At 45.5% G+C, this 26,997-nt stretch overlaps 1 protein-coding gene across 1 annotated transcript in view; it reads right to left on the bottom strand.

Moving 5' to 3' along the window:
• SEC22B (SEC22 homolog B, vesicle trafficking protein) overlaps nt 1-6,899 on the bottom strand; it is a 35,129-nt gene extending 28,230 nt beyond the window's left edge. Inside the window, exon 1 of the mRNA XM_053468646.1 lies at nt 6,742-6,899. Coding sequence (XP_053324621.1) covers nt 6,742-6,816 — 75 coding nt within the window. The 5' untranslated portion in view covers nt 6,817-6,899. The remainder of the gene's footprint in view (nt 1-6,741) is intronic.
• Between the last annotated feature and the right edge of the window lie 20,098 nt (nt 6,900-26,997).

The following is a 26,997-nucleotide window of genomic DNA, read 5'->3' as shown; positions in this document are numbered from 1 at the left end:
TGCCTCCCACATCTGCCACTCCACTCTACCCCCCACATGCCACTGTGCCTGATACGCCTTATACCCCCCTGAAACACCACTCCATCCTCCCCAGACATGCCACGCCATGCTGCCTCCCACATCTGCCACTCCACAATGCCTCCCACATATGCCACGCTGCCTCCCACATCTGCCACTCCACGCTGCCTCCCACATCTGCCACTGTGCCTGATACGCCTTATATCCCCTGATACCCCACTCCATCCTCCCCAGACATGCCACTTCTCTACCCCCAGATATGCCTTATACACCCTGATACACCACTCCGTCCTCCCCAGACATGCCACACTGCCCTCCCCACATATGCCTTATATACTGTATATGCCTTATACCCCCACATATGCCTTATACACCCTGATACACCACTCCGTCCTCTCCAGACATGCCACACTGCCCTCCCCACATATGCCTTATATACTGTATATGCCTTATACCCCCAGATATGTCACTTCACTGCCCCCAGGATTTAGATTCCCCTAAATTAACCCTAAACTCCCCATTAACCATAACTGCCCCTAAATTAACCCTTAACACCCCCTTAACCACAGCATCCCCTAAATTAACCCTAAAGACCCCATCAACCACAGCATCCCCTAAATTAACCCTAAACACACCATTAATCACAACTGCCTCAAATTAACCCCAAACACCCCATTAACCACAGCTGCTCCTAAATTAACCCTAAACACCCTATTAACATAACTGCCCCTAAATTAACCCTAAACACCCAATTAACCATAACTGCCCCTAAATTAACCCTAAACACCCCACTAACCATAACTGCCCCTAAATTAACCCCCACCTCCCCTAACTTTCAGTAGCCCAAATATATATATATATATATTACATACATATATACACATATATATATATACACATATATATATACACACACATACACATTATATATATAATATACATATACTTACAGTTAGATGAGTGTCACAGCCATGTGGTTCTGGCCTGGAGAAGGAAGGGGCGGGGCCAGTTGTCACAGTGATTACAGGGAGGGGGAGTAAGTAGGAGCTGCTGCTGTGAGACGGTGAGTCAGACTAAACGGATTATATAATGAGGGGGATTTTTCAGAGCGTTTGCTCTGAAAAAACCCTCATTTTATAATCGATAATAATCGATTCAACTAATCGATAATGAAATTCGTTGCCAACGAATTTCATTATCGATTATTATCGATTTTATCGATTAGTTGTTGCAGCCCTAAATGGGATTATAGAATATTAATATGCAAGGCCACAGGTCTCGCAGGTTGCCCACTGTGAAATTTTCCGATTGTAATACACTAGGCAATAGGGAGCGTTACTGAGAGTTGAGCGCCAGGACTATTATAGTACTGCAATCTTATCTATCCTCACTGAAAATATATCTACATAAATATAATACTGTCAAGAAATATATTTTTCTGTTTAAGTGATTCTAAACACCATTTTCCAATGTCCATCCAAACCCTATATATTTTAGTTTCTCATGCTTACATAGTCTAGATATTCAATCTCTTTGAAATAACCAATCATCTGTTGAGGTCAGTATTACCTATGTTTTTTTCACAAATAGTCCATTACCATATCTACATTACACTGCGTGTAATATTTCCTAGCATGGGAACAAGTCAGCCAAACTTCCTGTTCCCAAGGAGTACATGATTATTCCTCTGCATTACTGCTACTACTTTTGTTTGTTATATGCCAATTGTTGTTGGTCCAGGCAGTATGGGGGGTTGCGGAGTAGTGATGTCCGGATCATGAACGAATCGTTCATTTGATCCGATTCTTTTTAGTGATCCGGGTGAATCGATTCAGTAGACTGAACGATTCATTTGTAGCAGTGCCAGTTCAGTCTGTGAATCATGCAGCTGTAACCTGATCCTAGAGTGAGTCATCTGCAGAGCACTCAGACACAGACTCTGGGGTCAGGTTACAGCTCATTAATTCACAGAGGAACGATGACTCATAGAGTCAGAGAGTCGTTCAAAGATTCGAATGATCCAAAGATTCGAATGATTCAAATAGGGCTGCAACTAACGATTATTTTCATAATCGATTAGTTGGCCGATTATTTTGTCGATTAATCGGATAAAAAAATGAATGTAAATTTTTCATTTATTTAAAATAATTTAATAAACAAATGATGTTAAATACAAACAGCAGAATAAAAAAAAAACTTTGATAAAATGCATTTCTTGTCTTTATTTCCCAACCAGCCCCCTCAATTTATGCACATTTGAGCCCAGGCTTGCCACGCTGCCTCCCCCACATGCCACGCTGCCTCCCACATATGCCACGCTGCCTCCCACATATACCACTCCACGCTGCCTCCCATATATGCCACTCCACGCTGCCTCCCACATATGCCACTCCACTGTACCCCCACATATGCCACTCCACGCTGCCTCCCACATATGCCACTCCACTGTACCCCCACATATGCCACTCCACGCTGCCTCCCACATATGCCACGCTGCCTCCCACATATGCCACTCCACGCTGCCTCCCACATATACCACTCCACGCTGCCTCCCACATATGCCACTGTGCCTGATACGCCTTATACCCCCTGATACACCACTCCATCCTCCCCAGACATGCCACACTGCCTCCCAGACATGCCACGCTGCCCTCCCCACATTTGCCACTCCACTCTACCCCCAGATATGCCACTGTGGCCCCAGATATGCCTTATACACCCTGATACACCACTGCGTCCTCCCCAGACATGCCACACTGTCCTCCCCACATATGCCTTATATAATGTATATACCTTATACCCCCAGATATGTCACTCCATCCTCCCCAGATATGCCTTATACCCCCAGATATCTCATAGTCCCCTCATAGAGTCACAGACCTGTTCACAGCACACTGACACCATACTTTTATAAATAAGTACTGGGTTAATCTTCACTGCCCCCAGGATTTAGATTCCCCTTAGTCTGCCCCCCTTTATCTCTAACTGCACCTTAAGTTAACACCCCATTAACCACAGCATCCCCTAAATTAACCCTAAAGACCCTATCAATCACAACAGCCCCTAAATTAACCCTAAACACACCATTAACCACAACTGCCTCAAATTAACCCCAAACACCCCATTAACCATAGCTGCCCCTAAATTAACCCTAAACACCCTATTAACCATAACTGCCCCTAAACACCCCATTAACCATTGCTGCCCTTAAACACCCCATTAACCATAGCTGCCCCTAAACACCCCATTAACCATAACTGCCCCTAAATTAACCCTAAACACCCCATTAACCATAACTGCCCGTAAATTAACGCTAAACACCCCATTAACCATAACTGCCCCTAAATTAACCCCCACCTCCCCTAACTTTCAGTAGCCCAAATATTAATTTTATACTTACAGTTAGATGAGTATCACAGCCATGTGGTTCTGGCCTTCTGGGAGAAGGAAGGGGCGGGGCCAGTTGTCACAGTGATTACAGGGAGGGACTGGTAAGTAGGAGCTGCTGCTGTGAGTCACTCAAACGGATTATATAATGAGGGGTATTTTTCAGAGCGTTTGCTCTGAAAAAACCCTCATTTTATAATCGATAATAATCGATTCAACTAATCGATAATGAAATTCGTTGGCAACGAATTTCATTATCGATTATTATCGATTTTATCGATTAGTTGATGCAGCCCTAGATTCAAATGATCCGGACCTTACAGGCAGGGGCGGGCTGGGCCGGGGGGCAATTGCCCCCCAGGCCGCCCTAAATCCGGGCCGGTGGGCCGGACGGACAACATTCAATGCGGCTGCGGCCACAAAGTTAAAAACTAAGCGGCCGCGAGCAGGATTGAGTGCGGCCGTCATGCGTACCTGGCGGGGGGGAGGGGGCGGTCCGCCCCGGCTGCCGCTCATCTGAGGGGTTCCACCATGCCGCCACGCCTCCAGAAACGATGCGTGCAGCAACTGTGGCTGTGCGCCGGGACTTGATGTCAAATCCCGGCGCACAACACTGAAGCCACGCCCACCGTCTTCCGCGCTCAGTGCACAAGACAGGAAGAAGAAGAAGAAGAAGAAGAAGAAGAGGAGGAAAAGTGAGAGTGAAAGAAGAAAAGGTAGGAGAGAGTGGATTAGTAAGTGTGTGAGAGTGATGGGTGTTATGCTGAATGTAAGTGTGTGAGAGTGATGGGTGTTATGCTGGATGTTTGTGAATGAGGGTTTCAGATAGCATGGATGTGTAAGTGTTGGGGGATAGCTTGGCATAGGGAGTCCGTAATCACATTCCTTTCATGCCCAGATTCCAGCATGTAGTGGCTGCCTAGGCATGATAGGAGTGTGATTGCTGTTATAAATTATTTTTTGGTCCAACTTCGGTGTGTTAACACTTTTATTGGACAAAATAATTCAATGACAGTATTATATATATATATATATATATTATTGCAAACAGCAATCACACTCCTATCATGCTAAGTCAGCCAGCACATGCTAGAACCTGGGCATGATAGGATTGTGATTGTTGTTATATATATATATATATATATATATATATATATATATGTTTATATTGTTGTTGATCTAATTTTTTGTCTAATTTTGGTGTTACTTTTAATAAAGTATTTTAAAGTTTTTTTTTTGTTTTTTTTTCAGTTTTGGCCAAGTGAATGCTGAATTTTTAGTTTCAGTCCAGAATTTTCATTTCGGTGCATCCCTACTATATACTATGCCAGTCACTAAAGTGGTAAGCCTACACCACATCAATGTTTGGCTTAGTATATAGTGATAGGGGTTGTCAGTGTCTGGCTCAATGTATAGGCACACATTGACGGTGGTGCTGCGTAATCCCTAAGTATATAATGATAACAATTTTGCTGTACCCGTCAATGTTTGCCTAACCATAGAAACTATGCAGTTTTAAAGTGTGTGTGTGTGTGTGGGGGGGGTGCCACATACAGGGTCTGCCACAGATGCCAAATACTCTAGGTACGCCCCTGCATCATGCGGCTGTCAGACCCAACGGCCATGCCTCAGCTCCTCTTCCCACGTCTTAAAAGGGGTGTGATGAAGAGCTGAGGCATGCGGTGCATGCACGCCAGCCACTTTAATTTCATTAGGCGCTGGTGGAGTGACTGCCGCACGACGGCCACTTTCAATGTCGCTCGCAGCCGCTTTGATGGTGCAATGGGCCAGTTGACTAGACTTGCCCCCCCGGCCTTAGGCTGCCAGCCCTCCCCTGCTTACAGGGATCCGGACCTTACAGGGATCCGGACCTTACAGGGATCCGGACCTTACAGGGATCCGGACCATTCAGGGATCCGGACCATTCAGAGAATATTACTGATACCATACTTTTATAAATAAATACATTAATAATCTTCACTGCCCCCAGGATTTAGATTCCCCTGAGTTTGCCCCCCCCTTTACCTATAACTGCACCTTCAGTTAACTTTATTAAATTAATTAAATTAACCCTCAGTCATCAGCATAAAATTAACCCTTATACCCCATCAACCATAACTGCCCCTGAAATTAACCGTAAAAGACCCCATCAACCATAACGGCCCCTGGAATTAATCCTAAAGACCCCATTAACCATAACGGCCCGTGAAATTAACCCTAAATACTCCATTAACCATAACTGCCCCTAAATTAATTGCATGTACTCCAGATAAATTACCTAATAAATTGGTATGGTTGATGGGGTCTTTAGTGTTAATTTTAGGGGCAGTTATACTTAATGGGGTGTTAAGAGTTAATTTTAGGGGCAGTCATGGTTGATGGGGTGTTAAGGGTTAATTTTAGGGGCAGTCATGGTTGATGGGGTGTTAAGGGTTAATTTTAGGGGCAGTCATGGTTGATGGGGTGTTAAGGGTTAATTTTAGGGGCAGTCATAGTTGATGGGGTGTTAAGGGTTAATTTTAGGGGCAGTCATGGTTGATGGGGTGTTAAGGGTTAATTTAATGGTGAGGGTTAATTTAATAAAGTTAGCTTAAGGTGCAGTTGCAGGTAAAGGGGAATGTAAATCCTGGGGGCAGTGATTATTAATGTATTTATTTATAAAAGTACGGTGATATTATCTGAATGATTCGAATCCCAATGAAGGAAGAGAGTCGTTCAAAGATCCGGATCTTACAGTGATCTGGATCTTACAGTGAACAGGAGGGTTCATTGACTAATGAAAGGGGCGGGGCCAATCGTTAGCGTGCCTGCACGGAGTTACTGGAAAACAGTAACTCCTGTGAGTCACACTGAGTGATCCGAAGATTCGGATCATGAATCGGATCATTTCAATGAACGAGTCGAAATGATCCGATTCACTTTAATGATCCGAACTTCCCATCACTATTGCGGAGGAGAAAAATAACTTAAGGAAAGAAAATTCCCTACACACAGCAATTGTGTCACATCTCTGCTTAACAGATAAACGTTTTGAAACAAAATGTCTCCAAACACAAAAAAGTTGGCTGTGCTAACAGATGACATGACAGATCTACTTTCTAAGAGCTGTACAACAATTATTCTACACGTAATCTACTTACGATCAGATTCACGCGCGGTACGTACCAATGTAATACACTACAGATACAGCTTATATTACAATACATCATAGTAAATTTTCTCACACATAACCCTCGCAGGATATCGTGTTATGAGAACAGTGCATGTGTGTCACCTACAGTAAATACAATCCCTTTAGGATGTTATTGTACAGTATAGTTATGTTATGTTGTTCACCTGCTCATCTTCCTGCATTGAAGCTGCAAGCGGGAGACCGTCGGCAACACGGGCAATCATAGTAAGCAGCACCATAACGACAAATACAGCGGCAGAGTCCACTTAGTTACGCCGAAGATGAGCTGGCCGGAAGTCTCTCTCTCCACTCTCTGCTCTGCTGGCAGTGATGCGGTTCATACCGTAGTTCCGTGCCAAAGTAGCTGAGAGAAAGGTTCCGGGATACAAAGGTTCCGATAAAAGGAAAGAAGAAAACAAACCTCGCGTGTCGGGATTGGGCTTCTATAGTACTCACAATTTCAAGTTCTGGGATCGGTGATAAAATTAGTAATATGCACTTATGTGTTAAAAAATGTTTATTATATAATAATATGGTGAAATGGGTAAATTACAACTGTGAAGTACGGTAGTTTGAAGCACTAAACTGTCGCTATATGGTTGCCTTGTCGCCGTGGGAACTGTTGGTCATGATGAGCCAGCTGAAGGTCCAATCACAGCGCAAGTGCTGTAGTCTGATTGGGCCTTCATGTTAAGCCCTGCACAAGGCACGACCATAGTGAGCTTCTATTTTGTTGAGGCTGTTAATTTATGCTGGATGCAGGGTTTAGGGCACATGGAAGGCTGACATTAGTATGTGTGGAAGTGGACCAGGGGAGGGCTGGCAGCCCAAGGCCTGGGGGGCAAGTCAACTGGCCCATTGCGCCACCAAAGCGGCTGCAAGCGACATTGAAAGCGGCTGTCGTGCGGCAGTCACTCCACTGGCGCCTAATGAAATCAAAGCGGCCGGCGTGCACACAGCGCACACAGTGCCCAATGGCTGTGCCTCAGCTCTTCATCCCACCCCTTTTAAGACGTGGGACAAAGAGCTGAGGCTCTAGGTTCTATGGTTAGGCAAACATTGAGAGGGGTACAGCATAACTATTATATACTGAGGCACACATTGACGTCAATGCGTGCCTATCACTATACATTGAGCCAGACACTGACAATACTGCACTACAACCCCTATCACTATATACTAAGCCAAACATTGATGTGGTGTAGGCCTACCACGTCAGTGACTGGCTTAGTATATAGCAGGGATGCACCGAAATGAAACTTCTGGACCTAAACTGAAAATTCAGCATTCACTTGGCCAAAACCAAAAAAAAAAAAACCAAAAAACTTTAAAATACTTTATTAAAAGTAACTCACCAAAATTAGACTAAAAAAAAATCAACAACAATATTCATTAATTTATTTATATATATATATAATTAACAGCAATCACAATCCTATCATGCCCAGGTTCTAGCATGTGCTGGCTGACTTAGCATGATAGGAGTGTGATTGCTGTTTGCAATATATATATATATATATATATATATATATATATATATATATATATATATATATATAATTATTCTGTCCAATAAAAGTGTTGTTAACACACCAAAGTTGGACCAAAAAAAAATTGATAACAGCAATCACACTCCTATCATGCCTAGGCAGCCAGTATATGCTGGAATCTGGGCATGAAAGGAAATTGATTACAGCCTCCTTATGCCATGCTATCACCCAACACTTACACATCCATGCAATCTGAAACCCTCATTCACAAACATTCAGCATAACACCCACCACTCTCACACACTATCCACTCTCCCTGAATCTTGTCCTACCTTTCTTCTGTCACTGTCACTTTTCCGCCTCCTCTTCGTTCTTCCTCTTCTTCTGTGTCCTGTCCTTCCGGTGCGGAAGATGGTGGGCGTGGCTTCAAATACCGCCCCCCCGCCAGGTACGCTACCGGCACGACGGCCACATTCAATCCAGCTGCAAACTAAGCGGCTGCGTTGAATATCGGCCTGCCGGGCCCGGATTCAATTGCCCACCGGCCCGGATTCAGGGCGGCCTGGGGGGCAATTGCCCCCCTGCCCCCCGGCCCAGCCCGCCCCTGAAGTGGACTGATTGCGACTGCGAAATAGTGGTGTGTGCATTGGGTAGGGTGGGCTAGAGAGGCAAAGAGAGAGAGAGAGAGAGAAGTGGATGTTGAAGAAAAAGGGTGAAGAACAAAGTGTATTCCGTTTTTATGTCTGGCATATATGGTAGTTAATAGCTAACCCCCTTAGCATGCTTTCTAACAATCCAGGTTTTTTTTTAACAGTACTAATTTTTGGGAAGGTTGCAGCACAAACCTCGATTTCAGCTCCCATGTGGCCACCTCGGTAGTCTAGGATTCCCTAGGATCCCTTCCACCAGGGTTGCCAGAAGAAATTGAATTAAGCCAGTTGCATTGTTAAAAAGGCCAGAAAAAGCCAGGTGAGAAATTGGAAAAAGCCAAAATAAAGCCAAATAAAAACATGGTAATTTACATCGTTAACAAACAATTTATTTAACAAATTACATTATAGTATATCCATACCTGGGAACTTCTTGGCTCCGGCTACCCAGAGCCTTCCTTCGCGGGACGCGGCCAGGACTGCACACTGTCGTCAACCGGTGGTACCGCTGACGTCGGGGGCGTTCCCTCTGACAGTAGCGGAAAACACCCCCATTTAAAGGGAAAATGGGCGGGGAGTGGGGCGTGTCGCAAGGCAGATGTTGTGCCCATATTTAAAAAGGGATCAAAATCTCAACCGGGCAATTACAGGCCAGTAAGCTTAACATTTGGTAGTGGGGAAATTATTTGAAGGGTTGCTAAAGGTATACATTCAAGATAATATCTTGATCCATAATCCAATTAGTAGAAGTCAACATGGATTTGTGAAAGACCGGTCTTGTCAAACCAACCTATTAGCATTCTATGAGGAAGTTAGTCAAAATATAGAATATAGATGGATATCAAGCTCTTCAGTTGTTGTAAAAACTTTATCAGTCTCTCACATTGTTGTGGAGGGATTGGGGCCCACTCTTTACAACTTTGCTTAAGTTAATTGAGGTTTGTTCACAGCTCTCTTAAGGATCCACCACAGCATTTCAATTGGGTTGAGGTATGGATTTTCACTGGGCAATTACAACACTGTAACGTTGGACTCAGGAAAGGAACCAAGTATGCAGGGACTTGTGTAAAACAGATTTATTGAGCCAAATGAGGAACAGGATAAGGCAACAGCGATGTAGAATATACCAACGCTATGTATGTTGGTGTGAGACAGTTAATAGCATAGTCTATAAGTATAGCAAGAAGTCAATGAACTCTGTGAAGTTATGGTTGCAGGGTGCAGCTGGTTGCCTACAGAACAACCAAGCACTGAATGGATGTCAGTGCTTGGTTTTAAACTTGCCACGCTCCATGGCCCCGCCCCTGGCCCATGACATCATGGAGGAGGCAGGGCCGGCCTTAGGGGTGTGCGACCTGTGCGACCGCACAGGGCGCCATGGTTGCAGGGGCGCCTGACCGGGACTTAGATTAAAGCATCGTTTTTTTTTTTTTTTAAACTTTATTTAACATAGTTTGAAGGGGCAGAGGGGGGGTAGTTTGAAGGGGCAGAGGGGGGGGTAGTTTGAAGGGGCAGAGGGGAGGGGTAGTTTGAAGGGGTAGTTTGAGGGGGGGTAGTTTAAAGGGGCAGAGAGGGTGGGTAGTTTGAAGGGGCAGAGAGGGGGGGTAGTGAGGGGGGGCGCCAGAGGAGTAGTCCGCACAGGGCGCCACAACGCCTAAGGTCGGCTCTGGGAGGAGGCATCCCTCTGTCGCCATGGAGGCAGAGGATAAGAAGGGGGCGTGGTGAGTGCACGTGTCTCTTGCCCACCTCCTGGAGACAGAAGAAAGCCAGCACAGGAGGCAGGATCGTTGCCGAGGGGGATGTCGGCAGCGGATGGTTCGGGTAAGTGCAGAGTACCTGCTAGACGCGGGTACTCGGGTGAGGCGCTCCGTTGTGGGGCATGACAGACCCCACCTCTAAGGAGAGACCTCCGGGCTCTCAATGGGCCAGGTTTCCGAGTATGATGGGCATAGAAATCACATATTAATGTATCTGCGTGAACCTCCTTGGCATCTACCCATGAGTTTTCATGGTCCTCATAACCCTTCCAACGTATGAAATATTGCAGTCGTCTCCTTCTCCTGGCGTCAAGTATCCAATCTATCTCGTATTCCTGGGAATCGTCAACAACAACAGGAGCAGGTGGCACAGGGTGTCTTCCAGGGAAAGGGTTCACTGTCCGTGGTTTTAAGAGCGACACATGGAAGACAGGGTGTAGCTTCATTGACGGGGGTAACAGCACTTTGACGGTAACCGGTGATAGGACCTAATAAACCGTTGGACGTCTTCCTTCAGATTGGGCCACCAAAAATAATGACGTAGTAGGCCCCCATGACCTGCTGCAGGTGTGTCATGGAACTGCTGAACACCACTCTAGAAACGAAGCCCCTTCCTCTACTACCTACAATAAAGAAAAAGAGGGTTTTTGGGTTTTTGGTTTTTTTAGCATAAACAGAAAAGAGACACCTCCTCCATACAGGAACACCATAGAGTTGAGAAACCGATTTGTACCCCTATATCACAGTCCAGGCAAAAAAAGAAAAATTCAAATGGGGCAATCAGGAATTGTAAGTATTTCAGATAGCCAATTAAATCATGATGAAATTAAATTAAGAGGTTTAAAATTTGCACCTGCAAGTGAACCCAACCAGTTTGACCTTTTCATAGACACACATAAATATATAAGAAAATTAGCCGTGAAAAGGTTTTTTGAAAAACCGCATCAATATGCACATAAGAGAAAAGAACATGAAGTATTAGAAAGGGAACAAAAGGAAGATTTTTTTACATACAACATTAAGACCCAAATCAAAATTCTACCCGAGTAACGAAAAAAGTGAATATATAGAAGTGTTTTCTAATTTAATCCTCAGCGATTTCGAGAAGCTAAGTACTAAACATAAATCGTTTAATCTTACCAAAGCAGAACAACACTCACTAAAGGAATTGAAGAAAAACATGACATTATAGTAAAACCAGGAGATAAAGGGGGAGCTACGGTTATATACTTAGCCGTACATATTATATACAAGAGGCAAAGAATATTTTGGGAGATGAAAGTACATATAAGAAATTGGGCAGTGATCCAACAAAAACTTTTAGTAAACTTTTGCGTGACAAAATACAAGATGGATTTGAGAGGGGAATGTTAACGAAACAAGAATTTCATTACTTAATTGGAGACCCATTATAAGTGGAATTAATTCCCTGACATGGAATACATCAGAATATGTGGACTGTTTCTTGCAAAAATACATACCAAAAACCCCCTCATATTTCAAAGACACTACACATTTTCTGAATATATTAGATTCAATAACATGGTCCCATGGATGGGTGTGTGCCAGAGTAGATGTATCTTCTCTCTGTCATCAGGCATGATCAGGGCATAAAAGCTATAAATAATACTCACAAAGGAAACAGAGATTGCCATGACACAAAAAGATCTCATTATAGATTGTAGTCAGTTTATCTTAAAACATAATTACGTTTGGTTTGAGCAATAGTTTTATCTCCAATTGTGTGGCACAGCAATGGGTACCAGGTTCAGACCAAGCTATGCCAACCTGTTCGTAGCGGAATGGGAAGGAGAGTGTATATGGCAGAACAATCCCTTTGACGCGGACCTGGTACTCTGGAAAAGATATATCGATGACGTGCTTATAATATGGAGAGGTACACAAGAAAACTTACTTTTTTTTATAGAATACATTAATAACAACCATTTTAATTTAAAATTCACTTCAAACATACAAAAGGATACTATAGAATTTTTAGATTTGGAACTGTATACAGAAGGTAGTAGAATTAATTCCCGAAACTACGTTAAACCTACAGATGCCAACGTCTTCATTGACTAAACTAGTTGTTACTATCCGGTTTGACTTGACAAAGTTCCAGTGGGAAAAATGATGAGAATAAAAAGAAACTGTTCACGGGATGAGGATTTCATTAAACACACTGTAACGGGTTCACCAAGAGAGCTGAAGTAACTCCCAGAGATCACCCACAGGTTTCCTCCTGTTGTCCCCGGAATCACTTCCAGCACCAGTTAGCATGCGCACCTTGGAACCCTGTTATATGTACCCAATAAGTAGACACAACTACCTTGAATTGAGTACAGTAGGAATGAACAGTTTATTGTAGTAAAAAATAGACTCATATAGCCACAAAACTTCATTAACATAAATTAACAGATACATGTATTCAACCCAACCTTTAATCCCCAGTCAGCAATCCTATTGATGGGATTAATTAAACAATGGAGTTCCTGCCTGTTTGGCAGCCAGGCTGGAGCCATCTCTGACTACCTTGGGGCCTTGTATGACAGGTCATTCTGTCACATATCTCCCCTTTTAAAAAGAAGACTGAACTGGGGCCAGACCCCAACCGGGTCTGCATCCAGTTCAGTCGGACAGCACAGCTCCGTCGCTCCTGGAGTTGTGGATGCAGGGGGCTGGCAAAAGGCACCTGTCCCACTAACCAGTCCTGGGGTGCACTTAGAGACTGGGGAGTTCGGGTCCCAGACGAGGACAACAGTCCCACTCGCCAGGGCAGGGAGACAGGGTCCATAATCTGTAGGTAGCAGGCTTGCTTTCAGTCCTCTCCAGGGGCCCCAGTGATGGACAGTTCCATCACACACTCCATCACATATCTCCTTTTTCTGGGGGAGACTGACGTCTGATAAGACCCCACACTGTTTGACTCTGAAGTCAGTCTGTATATCTGGACCACCACTGCCAGCCACAAATTGGTACTCCCCAAAACAATGTAACAAAAGAGCAGTACTCACCCGCCTGCCCTCTGCCTCTCCCGAAAAATATAACTGCCGCTGGAGAGAATTGACAATTGCACGTTCTCTCTGGAGTCTTCTCAGCCGCTGGGGAGATGACAGGGTGGCGGGGGCCCCTTCGATCAAGCGTTGGGGATCCGAGCCAGCTGCCCAGTAATTCTGGAGACCACAGGTGGCAATCACAGTCTCATCCACCTGTATGGGATAGGTGTCCCCCAGTGCTGGTTTTGTACCATCCTCTAGTGGAGGGACGACTGATGAGGGAGGGCAGAGGCCAGCTGCACTCTGACCAGGAGAAAGCTCTTCTATAGGGTTTACCGGCACCTTCAGTGCTGGTAGAGAGGGGCCGTCCTGCCTCTCTCCTGTTGCCAGTAATTCGGCTGCGGTGGTCTGAGCGGGCACTGCGGGAGCGTCATGGTCAGACTCAGGAACAAGGGGGAGGGGTGGGCAGAGAACAGCAGCACTCTGCCCTGTTGCAAGCGCTTGTGCTGGGGAGTGTGGATCTGGGCCAACTGCCAAACATTCCGGGGACCCAGGTGTGGAGACCACAGTCCCATCAACTACCACAGTCTCTGGGGCTGCCTGACTGGACCCTACAAGGTTGCTGTGGTCAGGCTCGGGAAACAGGGAAAGGAGCAGGCAGATGCCAGCGGCACTCTGCCCCGATGGCAGCTCTTCTGCTGGGTGGGTGCTTGTGGAGACCGCAGTGCCATCTACTACACCCAGAAAACTTTCTTCCTTTTGCTGGGAAGGGAAGCCAATTGCAAGCCCTCCCGGACCAACATCCTCAGATGTAAAAGCAATTAAATCCACAGTCTCTGGATCTGGTTGTGGTGTACAGTCACATAGTTCCGCTATCGGATCTGGGTTAGCTGTCCAGTAACCCTGTGACTCAGGGGCAGAGACCGCAGTCCCATCCACCCCTCCTGGGTCAACATCCTCAGGTGACCACTCAGTAAAATCCATGAAATCCATGATCACTGGGGCATACTGTTGCACATGGTCGAACAACTCTTGATATGCCTGTTCCAGTTCCCATTCTTGTGTGACCAAATAATCCAGGTCAGCCCACAGCTCAGGCACGTATGGGATATCCTCCGCCCTTCGCTCCTGGACGTCTTCCCCCCGACACTCCGATGCACTACCGAAGTCGGGATCTTTTTCTATAATTTCCAATAATAATCCCGGGCCGCCGAAGCCATTGCCCTCTGTGAGACCTTTATCTTCCAGCCCCAGGCACAGCTGTGCTGCGTACCACCGCAGAGCCCGATATCCATCGTCCAACCTCAGCTCTGTCTGGACCAGTACCTCCAGCTCAGCCACCCATTCCTCTTTGGGCTGCTTCCCCAAGAACGGCATCCACAACTTCCACTGGAACCAAAACGTTTCCTCAAAGGTTGGGAGGCTTTTCCCCTTGAACTTAATTTCTAGGTGGAGAACCTCCCTCCAGAGCTTCAGGCGGGTACAATTCCTCTGGATCAGCTCTGCGTAGCTGACATCCATTCTCTTTCCTGGAGATAGATCCCGGTGCAAAGGAAGTGTCCCTCAGACTAAGAAGCAATCCCGCCGCTTGCCACCAATGTAACGGGTTCACCAAGAGAGCTGTAGTAACTCCCAGAGATCACCCACATGTATCCTCCTCTTGTCCCCGGAATCACTTCCAGCACCAGCCAGCATGCGCACCTTGGAACCCTGCTATGTGTACCCAATAAGTAGACACAACTACCTTGAACTGAGTACAGCAGGAACGAACAGTTTATTGTAGTAAAACATAGACTCATATAGCCACAGAACTTCATTAACATAAATTAACAGATACATGTATTCAGCCCAACCTTTAATCCCCAATCAGCAATCCTATTGATGGGATTAATTAAACAATGGAGTTCCTGCCTGTTTGGCAGCCAGGCTGGAGCCATCTCTGACTACCTTGGGGCCTTGTATGACAGGTCATTCTGTCACAGAGCGCCCACCAATAAATGACGCCATTCTTCTAATGCCAGTTTCATAGCGAGCAATTCTTTCTCACCCACATTGTAATTCCTCTCGGCGGGATTTAGCATCCGTTAGAAGAATGCTACCGGGTGTAGCTGATCATCAGTTACGTCCCTCTGTGACAACACTGCTCCTACTACTGAGTCGGATGCATCGACTTTGCAGTACGGGGAGCACCAAGATAGGAGCTGTGGTAAACCTGTCCTTTAAATAGTCGAACGCCTTTTGTGCGTTTTTGGTCCACCAAACCTTATTTTTTGTTTAAATCTTTTTATTAGCAGTGGTCACCAAGCAGAAACATATGACATAAAGGTCAATGGCCGCACGGTCAATAAACAGGGACAGTACGCGCCCAAGGTCAAAAACATACATGGAATGCACTAGTAAAATCAACGCTCACATACATAGACGGTGTATAACAAGAAGCGCCGAGTATAGCGTAACATGTCAGAGACATAGAGATGAACCAGGAACGTCCAACCATACGAATGCTCGGCCGACCATGGAAACAATATGGTGACAACAAAGCGGTTTTCTATTTTTATTCAGAAGTGGCGAGAAACCACTCCTGAACGAGAGGGGAGAGACAGAGAAGGAAGAAAAAGAGAGAAGAGGGAGTAGGAAGGAAAGAAGGGAGAGAAGAAAGAATAAAAAATAAAAAATAAAATAAAAAAGGTCTCCGGGAACCTAGAGGCGCAGAACGGAACGAACCCTAACAGGATCCATGAAAGTAGATATCCAAGGGTCCCAAATTGCCTCGAAATTTGGCACTTCATCACGCAGGGCAGCTGTCAGTTTTTCCATAGTGAAGATATGCCAGATGTTAGCTGTGATTTCTCTCTGCGTGGGGGGAGGACCCTTCCAGTGTCGGGCTATTGCTTGTTTCACCGCCGCACATACACGGTGAATAAGGCGAGAAGCGGTGGGGGACAGAGAGTCCGTTGTGTCCACGAGCAACAGTGCAAGTTCAGGGGATGGCGTGATGGTAATGCCAAGCGCCCGCGACAACATGTCAAAGCAGGAGGACCAAATTGGGCGAAGGTGGTCACACGCCCACCAGGCGTGGAGGTAGGTACCAGGTTCCCCGCAATTTCTAAAGCAGCCGCTGGCACTCTCCTGGGCCATGCGCGAGAGTCTCACAGGCGATAGATACCAGTGGGCCACAACTTTGTAAGACCTTTCACGGATGACCGTGTTGGCGGTGAGTTTATGGATAAGTTCCGCAGCCTCATCCCACGATACGTCGGGGATTTCCTCCTGGAGTTCTCTATGCCATAAAGATCTGTAGGCCGGCGGCTGAGGAAAGAGCACAGACACAAAGTGAGCATAGTGAACCGATATAGAACCTCGGAGGCGTTTGCGCAGTAGAAAACGCTGTTCGAAGGTCGTGAGGGCCGATAGATCCCCGGCACGAAGCAGTGATTGGGCAAAATGGCGCAACTGTAAGTAGCGAAACAGTTCCGAACCGGGGACACCGTTAGTCTCCTGGAGCGCTTGAAAGGAGAGCACCGTATTGCCTTTAGCCAATGCCCCAAGCCTGATCAAATCCGCATCTCGCCACCACCTGAATTTAGACGCTTGAACACCATCCTGAAAGAGGGGATTTTGCAACAAGGGCGACATCTGGGATACAGAGCCCATGAGGGATAATTTACGTCTCCATTTGCGCCAAACGGTGAGAGTAGTGGTGATCGCCGGTAAAGTGGGAGCCCCCGGGAGAACCAGAGGGTCCAGCCAGGGGACCACACGAAGGTCTGTGCAAGGCAGAAATCCGCTTTCCACGTCGATCCAGGGGAGAGTACCTGGGGGGAGGGACCAGGCTTCCAGCTGGGATATCCTGGCCGCCAGGTAGTACAGGTAGAAATTGGGAACCGCCAGGCCTCCAGAGCGTTTTGCTTTATACATAGTGTATCTGTTGATCCTCGATCGCCTGGAACCCCATATGTAGCGGAATACAGATGCTTGAAAAGAGTCAATTTCGTCCCGTCGAACTGGCACTGGAAGAGCACGGAAAAGGTAAAGGAGACGGGGCAAGAGAGTCATTTTTACCGCATAGATACGACCCAACCACGAGATAGGGTATTGGGACCAACGTTTAAGCTCTTTTCGAAGGGCTGCGAGGAGCGGAGGATAATTAGTCCTGTACAAGGAGTGAAAGTCATTGGTGAGGTAGACACCCAGATACTTCAACCTGGAGGATTGCCAAGTGAATTTAAATGAAGTCGCAATAGAAGAGCGGATTGGATCCGTCCAGTTGACATTAAGTGCCTCACACTTGGCCTCATTGATTTTATAGCCGGAGATCCGTGAAAACTCTTGAAGAGTGCCATATAAGTTAGGAAGGGAAACCACAGGGTTGGTAAGCGTTAGCAAAACGTCGTCAGCAAAAAGGCTCAACTTGTACTGAGTGTCCCGGACCACGATCCCCGTGATATCTGGGTGTTGTCAGATAGCCGCTGCCAGGGGTTCAATGCAGAGTGCAAACAGGAGCGGGGATAAAGGGCACCCCTGACGGGTACCGTTCTTGATGTTAATAGAGGAAGATTCACAGCCCATCAGGGCTATCGTGGCGGAAGGTTGGTCATAGAGCGTACGAACACCCCTCAGGAAGCCTTCAGTAAAGCCAAAGTTCCGTAAAACCTCCCACATATACCTCCAGTCGACCCTGTCGAAGGCTTTCTCAGCGTACAAAGCCAACAACAGGGATTCTTGGCTGGTGAGTCTGGCAACGTCAATGAGATCGACCGTTCGGCGTATATTGTCTGGAGCCTCCCTATTGGGAACAAATCCCACCTGATCCGGATGCACCAAGGAGGGGAGGACAGTCCCCAAGCGGGTCGCCAACATCTTTGCATACAGCTTAATATCCGCGTTGATGAGGGATATGGGGCGATAGCTACTACAGCTAGCGGGGTCCTTCCCCTCCTTGTGTATGACGATGATTTTGGCCATTTGCATTTCTCGAGTCGGGGGCACTCCTGTAAGGAACAAGTTGAACATTGAGAGCAGACGAGGCAATAACTGACGCTGGAATTTCTTATTATGAGAGCCTGGAAGGCCATCAGGCCCTGGGGCTTTAGATGCCTTGAGGGAGGCAATGGCGTCACGAAGTTCCTCTTCGCTAAAGGGCTCGCCGAGTCGCTCCACCTGGGCCGTCGAGAGCCTGGGCAAGGATACTGAGTCCAGAAAAGCGTGAAGATGAGTCGGGTCCTGGGCTGCAAGGGGAACCTTCTTGCCATCATAGAGGGTTTGATAAAAAGACTCAAATTGGTCCGCTATATCGCGAGGGTGGACCCAGCTTTTGGCATTCGCGTCAATAATCTTCGTGATATTTTGTCTCTCCTCTGGGAGCGCAATCTCCTGGCCAGCATCGTGTCGGGTTTGTTGGCCTTTTCAAAGAATCGCTGTTTAGTGGTATTCAGCGAGTGCAATACGGCATCACTAAGGAGAAGGTTCAATTCCCCCTTTAGTTGGATCAGGTCGCGCAGCGCAGCAGCATCCAAGGAGTCCTTGTGCTTCGCTTCCAAAGCGCTCACTTTATCGGTAAGGGATGTGATAGCCTCATGGCGCAGCTTCTTGCGACGTGCTTTGATACGGATAAAGGAGCCTCTAATATACGCTTTATGCGTCTGCCAAATCAAAAGCGGGTCCATGTCAGGTGTGTCGTTAAACGAAAAAAACTCATCCAGGTCGCCCGAAATCTCCTCCAGCACCGATGGATCCGTAAGCAGAAACTCGTCCATTCTCCAGTGTTTGGGGCCCGGGTGCCAATCGAATAGGCGATAGATGCATTCAACAGCTCCATGATCGGACCAGATAATAGGATGAATCTTTGAGGAGCGGACCAGATTAGCTTGATGCTGGGCCACGAACAGATAGTCAATTCTCGAGTAGGATTGGTGAGGATGTGAGAAAAAAGTATAGTCCAACGCCCGCGGGTTGAGGAGACGCCACACGTCAACTAAAGCTGATGTCGTTGCAAAGTCTTTGAGATGTTTAGAATTGAGTGGAGGATGGGCCAGCAGAGCAGGGCCCCGTCTGTCTAAGTGTAGATCCCAGAGCATATTGAAGTCACCCCCAACAAATAATTGATGATCTTTCAGAGGCAACAGGCAGTCCGCTAGGGTGGAGTAAAAAGAGGCCGCCGAAGTAGAAGGTGCATAGACGTTAAGAATTGCTATCGGTTTATTGTGCAAGAGACCCGTGACAAGAAGGTATCTGCCCCATTTATCCTTCTTGGTCGAGTGGAGTTGAAAGCCAAGTGTCGTGTTGAGAAAAATGCTGACTCCGTTCTTCTTTTGTGAGGGGTGAGTGGCATGAAAGTGGGTGCCAAAACGTTTACCCCAGTATTGGCGGAGGTGAGAGGAGCGTAGGTGAGTTTCCTGGAGGAGGACAATGTCGGCATGGAGCTTGTGGTAGTAGGTCATCGCCAGTCTCCTCTTCTGGGGAGCGTTGAGCCCCTTGACGTTGTGGGAAACAATCTTCACGTCGCCAGACATTTAACCCGGTGGGGAGTAAGCTGAGAAAGGCCGCCTGGAGACGAGAAAAAAAAAAAAAAAAAAAAAAAAAAAAGGAGAGGGGGGGAAAGCAAAAGAAGCAGAAAAAGAGAGAAAGAGTAGGACAGAGAGCATACAGCACAAAACATGATGCATATAACGGTATATTGTGCAAGGCTACACATAACAGAACAACCCGGCTAGCAACCTCCCCCGCCGAGATAACGGCGGTAGCAGAGGCTTAGCGCCAGACTGTGTGAAGACCAGCATCGGTCTTAAAGGGGACCAAGCGGCACGTTCAACCTCAATGGCCTCCATGGCCCTCAATAACGTGATGCTACCTCTAGGCAATGAAGTGTAGGTGTGTGCCCGAGGAAGACAAACATATGTACGAACGCCGAAAATAAATGCCGATAAATGCCGATAAATCATAAAATATAAGAACGGTAAATAATAAAAAACACGATATCCCGAAAAAGAAACAATAAGCTACGGTGAACCGGAGCAGACCCCTATATCGAAGCCACCCAGATGGATCCTAGTAGGCATAGCAACACAGAAGGGGCCGCCCGCCACAGCACAGCAAACGGAGTCCGCGGAGTCCGCAACCCCCCAATACCCCAAAGGATACCAAGCTGGTAGTGAGTCCTGATGCGTGACGGGTCTCCCCGAAGTGGACGAAGCGAGGAGCAGGCTGGAGAGCCCGTCTGCGGCGGGGGCTGTCGAAGAGCGAGACGGCGCCAGAAGTGTGGTGCACTACAGCCAGGTGGGCAAGGTGGTCGAGCCCAGGATGGGCAGGTCAGCAGGAGAACCGGAGCGGTGCGATGTGGCATCTCGAGGGCCGGAGTCTGGAGAGATCCCAGTCTACGAAGTATCTTAAAAAAAATATATATATTATATACTATAATATTTTATATTAATATTTTCCATATATATTTACCATATATTGTAATAAATTATAATATTTCATTTTATATTTTATTTTTTATTCAATATATTATATTTTATTTCATTTTATTTTAACATTATATTTTAGCATTTTTAATTATAATATTTTTATTTTTGCAGTACCTTTTACATATAGATTTGTAACGTATTATACAGATAGAATCACTTCCTTTATCGATTTTATACAAGTAAATTAATAATCATTTCCTAAATATTAATTTTAAATAATTTTCTAATAATAGAATTAGATCCCTATTACCTTGATCTCTACATCTATATGGTATTTCCTCTATTTTCACTCCTTTTAGTATCTTCATTATCCTAAAAATATGTTCTATTTTTTATCTCATTATTTTTTCCATGATATTTAATATATAACCTTTTATTGGTAATTATTTGGTTTATTTAATTTCTATAGCAAAAGATGGAACACATTTCATTTATAAAAACACACAAAAAAATCCAGTACACTTTATTTTATTTCATTTTATTTTTTCTTCACTTTATTCACACATCACGCATCAAAACACAGACAAACGTTACAGTAATAATTTAAATAAATTAATATATTACACTTTATGATATCTTCATATGAATAAATTAAATTAATCACTTTTAAGTATATTTAATTTCACCTTTTCAATAATAGTTATAAATATTACACATGTAGATTTAATATTCACATAGACATTTTAGAAAGGGTTGCAACACACTCGGGGTATCTGCCTTCTTCTGTATTTTCCAAGTCTTCTTCCCGTCCAACCTTTTTCCAGATATAGCAGTCAATCACAAGCTCACTTACCTGTTAGACTAATTTTAATCATTTGTATTCTTTCATTCCCATGTATTGGGAGAATCGCGATACGATCTCCCCAAACGGAGGCTGAACGTTCTGGCTGATCTCGAGGTTTAAAGATACAAGAGACGCGATAGTCATTGAAGAAGGGGGACAAGTGGTGCGCGATGACGCACACCACACGCAGCAGAACGTGATGACACATACGGAAATCTAGACACACACGGAATCCGACCGCCTTTAATGAAAAAACGGACAGTATATGATAATATATTCACACGCAGCAAGACGCGATGACGTACACAGCACGGAAAGAAACTATTGGACGAGAGAGGGATGACGTGGGACGACACTTATACGGAAATATTTATAAAAACATCACAGAAACAGAAGGAAATTACTTACGAATTGAGAACACTTCTACTGAAGAAGCCAAGTCGGCGAAACGCGTTTGGAAGGACACATTTGAACTTTATTTTCATTCCATAACCAGTGGTTTGTTTACATTCACGCACTGATGCACTTTGGGTGCATGGATTTAATGTAAGTTCTTTTTTGCTGGTCAGATTGACTCTTTTTACCCAACTTATATATTTTTTAGTTCAATTTATATTAAAGATACTTTTATATCAATGTATATTTATATTTATTATTAAAGACACTATTATATTCACTTTAGGTGTTTTTTCTCCCTTATATATATCTGCGCCCCATATTTTCTTTGTTTATTTGTATTTCTACACTTTAAGGAAGAGTGTTATTTATGTGGGTAGCTGCATTTTTATTTGGGAAATAACACATTTATTTATTTATCACTTTTACACTTTCACATGATTTTAGGTTTCTGTTTTTTCTTACCTATAGAACAACCAAGCACTGAATGCATGCCAGTGCTTGGTTTTAAACTTGCCACACTCCATGGCCCCGCCCCTGTCTCATGACATCATGAAGGAAGCATCCCTCTGTCGCCATGGAGGCAGAGGATAAGAAGGGGGCGTGGTGAGTGCGCGTGCCTCTTGCCCATCTCCTGGAGACAGAAGAAGGCCAGCACAGGAGGAGGGATCGTTGCGTGCACCCTCTACACGCGGGTGTTCGGGGATCACTGTCCTGTAGCATGACCCAATTTCGGCCAAGCTTTAGCTGTTGGACAGATGGTATCACATTTGACTCTAGAATACTTTGGTATACAGGGGAGTTCATGGTCGTCAACTCAATGACTGCAAGGTTCCCGGGGCCTGTGGCTGCAAAACAAGCCGAAATCATGACCCCTCCACCACCGTGCCTGACAGTTGGTATGATATGTTTGTGATGATATGCTGTATTTGGTTTTCGCCAAACCTGGTGCTGTGCATTATGGCCAAACATGTCCACTTTGGTCACAATGTTCCTGATATCTTGTGGTTTGTTCAGATGCATCTTTGCAAACTTAAACCCTTCCAAACAAACCATACATGTTAAGTCTTTTTCTAATGCTAACTGAGTCCTTTAGAGTCTGAGATGTAACCTTGGGGTCAGTTTGCTGGGATGTCTACTCCTGGGAAGATTGGCAATTATCTTGGATGTTTTCCACTTTTGTATAATCTTTCTCACTGTGCTACGATGGAGGTGGAAATGGCCTTATAACCCTTTCCAGATTCTGAGATCATTGCTGATGTCTTTCCTCCGCCGAATGATCAATCAACCAAGGGCATTTGATTGGCAGCACCTGTGTTAGCATATTAACCCCTTAAGGACCAGGCTGTTTTTTATTTTTTGTACCCTTTGGGACCAAGGCTGTTTTAACACTTTTGCGGTGCTTGTGTTTAGCTGTAACATCATTCGGTGTACCCACACAAGTTATATATTGTTTTTTTCAGATCGTATCTAAATTCCTATAAAAAATAATATAATATTATGAAAAACTGAAAAGTCCCCATTTTTATTTGAAAAATCTTTTACTCATCCAAAAAAAGCTAATGAAAAAAACCTGCTAAATAAATTCTACTATTGCAAGTTATTGGGCAATAAGTACAAGTGGCGTTTTGCTATTTCAAAACCTTTTTTTTTTATTCTGCCCCATGTGCTATTTCATGTATCTTTAAAGCCGGTCAACGCAATTTACCCCCATCAAACCATATATTTTTGAAGACTAGACACCCCAAGGTATTTTAGATGTTAATATTTTAACCCTGGGGTGATTGTTCGGTGTTGCTGAATGTCTCGCTTAAAACGGGCTTCCCCGGCCGTACAGTGTAGGGTGGACGTTAATGCCCTGGGGATGCCGATGTCATCGAGGCATTACAGCAACACCACTTAAGCGAATAAAGTAATTGCAGATCACTTTCTAAACTTGTTTAATGAAATGACATGCCATCATTGGGCGTTACCTGTCGTTTTGTGTGACCTGCCTGGCCCGTCATTGGTGTTTAAGGGGTTCATTCATGTGGAAGCATTAAGGGTGCACTTAGTTTTCACACATGGCATCTCCATTTTTGGCTTTTTTTGTTGAATAAATCATGACATGGTGTAATATTTCATGTGTCATTGTTCATCAGAGGTTGTATTTACCTGACTTCTCGACCTGCTAAGGAACAGATTGTAGCTAAGTCCTGATATGTAAAACCATAGAATTCAAAGTAGCATGTACTTTCTTTTTCACACAACTGCATATTGTAAAACATTTTAAAAAGTGACGTTGATCAATAATCAGTGACCTATTAGGACTTACCTGCCCTCACTTCCCATGACATCCCGCTCTGCTCCAGGCGCTGCTATCCCCACCGGCATGAAGCAGCCTTCTCGACCGCGCGGCAGACCACGCTGCCTCCCGTCGAGGAAGGTCACTTGACTTCGCGTCTATGCGCATACTGAAGTGACACTCACTTGTGACCTAGGATGACCCCGTCTGACCTCCTGCTGCCTATTTACGGGACATTCACCATTACCTTATTCTTGGTTGGTGTAAGACATCTATTGTATTTCTGCTCTAGTTTGATGTTAACCCGTTGTGACCCAGACTGCTTGACCTCGCTCTTTGTTTCCTGATCTTGGCTTATACCGTGCTCTTATCAGGTTCAGATGAGAAGTCCACTATGCAGGATCTGCAGGTTTATACAAGGATAACAATCCAAGGATTTTTATCATGCAGGCAGAAGATAATAAGACAAAGTCCGTAGAAACTATCCAATGGTATCTTACAAGACACAACCACAATCAGGCACTCACTAAGGATCAAAATGAGCACTGAGTAACACCTTTTAAAGCAACTGCCCACTTAGGCCGTGCCCCCTGAAGGGATATATAAGGAGCAGTACACAGGAACAGAAATGCAGGCAGGCATGGAGCAGGAGGGAGCCATGAACTGTAGAAACCAAGGTGAGTTCCACTGGGGTGCTGACAGCTCTCCTGTTACCGACCCGGTTTGGTCTTGACCTGCTCCTTGTCTCCTGATTTTGGCGACTTGCCCTGTTGCTGACTGTCAGGAACCACTTTTTCGCTGCCCGAACCATGCCTTTTTCATACATGTGGTATATCAGACTGCTACCACTAGTGGCCACCCTCTGCCCTCTGGAGCACTCAGAACTCAATTACTAGGATCAGGTGTGCCTTGTTACCTGGGTTGAGCCCAAGTCAATACATCCCAGCTGGGCCTTGTTACCTGGATTACCTTGCCTTTATGAACCTGCCCTGCACTTCAGTCAGGGCCTTTGTATTGAAGTCTGTGGACGCACCTGCACCTGCACCTGCACCTGCACCTGCACCTGCACCTGCACCTGCACCTGCACCTGCACCTGCACCTGCACCTGCACCTGCACCTGCACCTGCACCTGCACCTGCACCTGCACCTGCACCTGCACCTGCACCTGCACCTGCACCTGCACCTGCGGATTCCCTTCTTTGTGTCCTTCCAAGTGGGCTGTGTGCCTGTCTGACCTTGGTGGCTTTTGCCAGTCCTGCCTGTTTCTCCAGCATCAGACCTACTCTGCTTCACGGGATACATCGTACAGTATCATTGCACCTAAAATGTCATTGACAAGCTATCAGGTAATAAATTATGTATTAAGGTTTATTTTTTATGAATACTTTGAATACATTAGATTATGCCTCTCTCTCTCTAGGGCAGTGTCACCCAGTGACTGTCCTATAGATCAGGTTACTCTTATTGGCCAGGAATGACCTGATCATCATCAGCCCACTTTTGGTTCTGCAGCAGTTTGAACAGGAGCAGATTCTTACCTGATGGCAATCTAGAACCACAAAGGCTGGTGGTGCACGGTGTTGTTGTGGAAGGGGTATACATTCCCCCTCGATTTTGCAGGGTTTTGTATGACATATGGGGCAGGCTGGTGCTCCACCACGCAGTTTACATGTACCTGGACTGACACAGGATCCAGGCCAGGAGTTTAAGCTGACTCCAATGCACCGGTCAGCTGCAAGTAATTAGCTGCACTGACTGCAATAAAGCCTGACCTGTTGGACAGAGGGGGAAAAAAGAGAGTTTTGTTTGTAAGCAGCAGGGCTTGCTATGTGCAAAAGAGACCATCAAAAAGGTTGGTGAGCTTACATTCTGTTTAGTTTAGACCCTGAGTAGTGAGGGATTTCTATGTTAGTAAATGCTCAGACGAGCTAGGCTTTTGTTTATAGGGAATTTGTGTTCTATGTAATTCTGTAAATATCTGCATACGTGGACTACAGATAAATCGTGGTTGATTACCTCACCGAGATGTGGCTTTAATACCCTAGAGGGCCGTGCTGTTTGGTACCCTGTGTGGGGGCAGGATCACCGCTGCAACAACTAATTGATAATGAAAATACTTGTCAACAATTTTCATTATCGATTAGTTGAGTTGATTTTATCGAATATAAGATGAGGGTTTTTTTCAGAGCAAATGCTCTGAAAAATAAGCCTTGTCTAATAATCCGACCTCAAATAGAGGTCACACTGTAACACTAAGATCCAAGTCCCCCGCAGCACTGCAGGGGACCTGGATCTTCCTCTCTAGCAGCCGGTGGATGTCCGCCCAATGCGTGCAGACATCCTCTGCTACTGCCTTTCACTTCCACTGCGGCTTCTATGATGGAGCACCGGCGTCACGTGACCTTCCGGTGCTCAGTCATAAAAGCGCTGGCCACCAGCAGAGGTCTATCTACGCACGTCGCGCAGACCTTCACCCACTAGACACCAGGGAGTCTGCAGGGGGGGGGCAGAGTGGCATATCAATGGGGAACTGCAGAGAGAAAGGTGATATTAAATGGGATAGTCACTCCATATCTATCTTTCCTGACCTCTCCCCT

Source organism: Spea bombifrons, chromosome 6 (genome assembly GCF_027358695.1).
Source record: "Spea bombifrons isolate aSpeBom1 chromosome 6, aSpeBom1.2.pri, whole genome shotgun sequence".
Taxonomy (NCBI): Eukaryota; Metazoa; Chordata; class Amphibia; order Anura; family Pelobatidae; genus Spea; species Spea bombifrons.
Note: the sequence above shows the minus strand (reverse complement) of the source record. Positions and strands in the feature narration are given on the sequence as shown.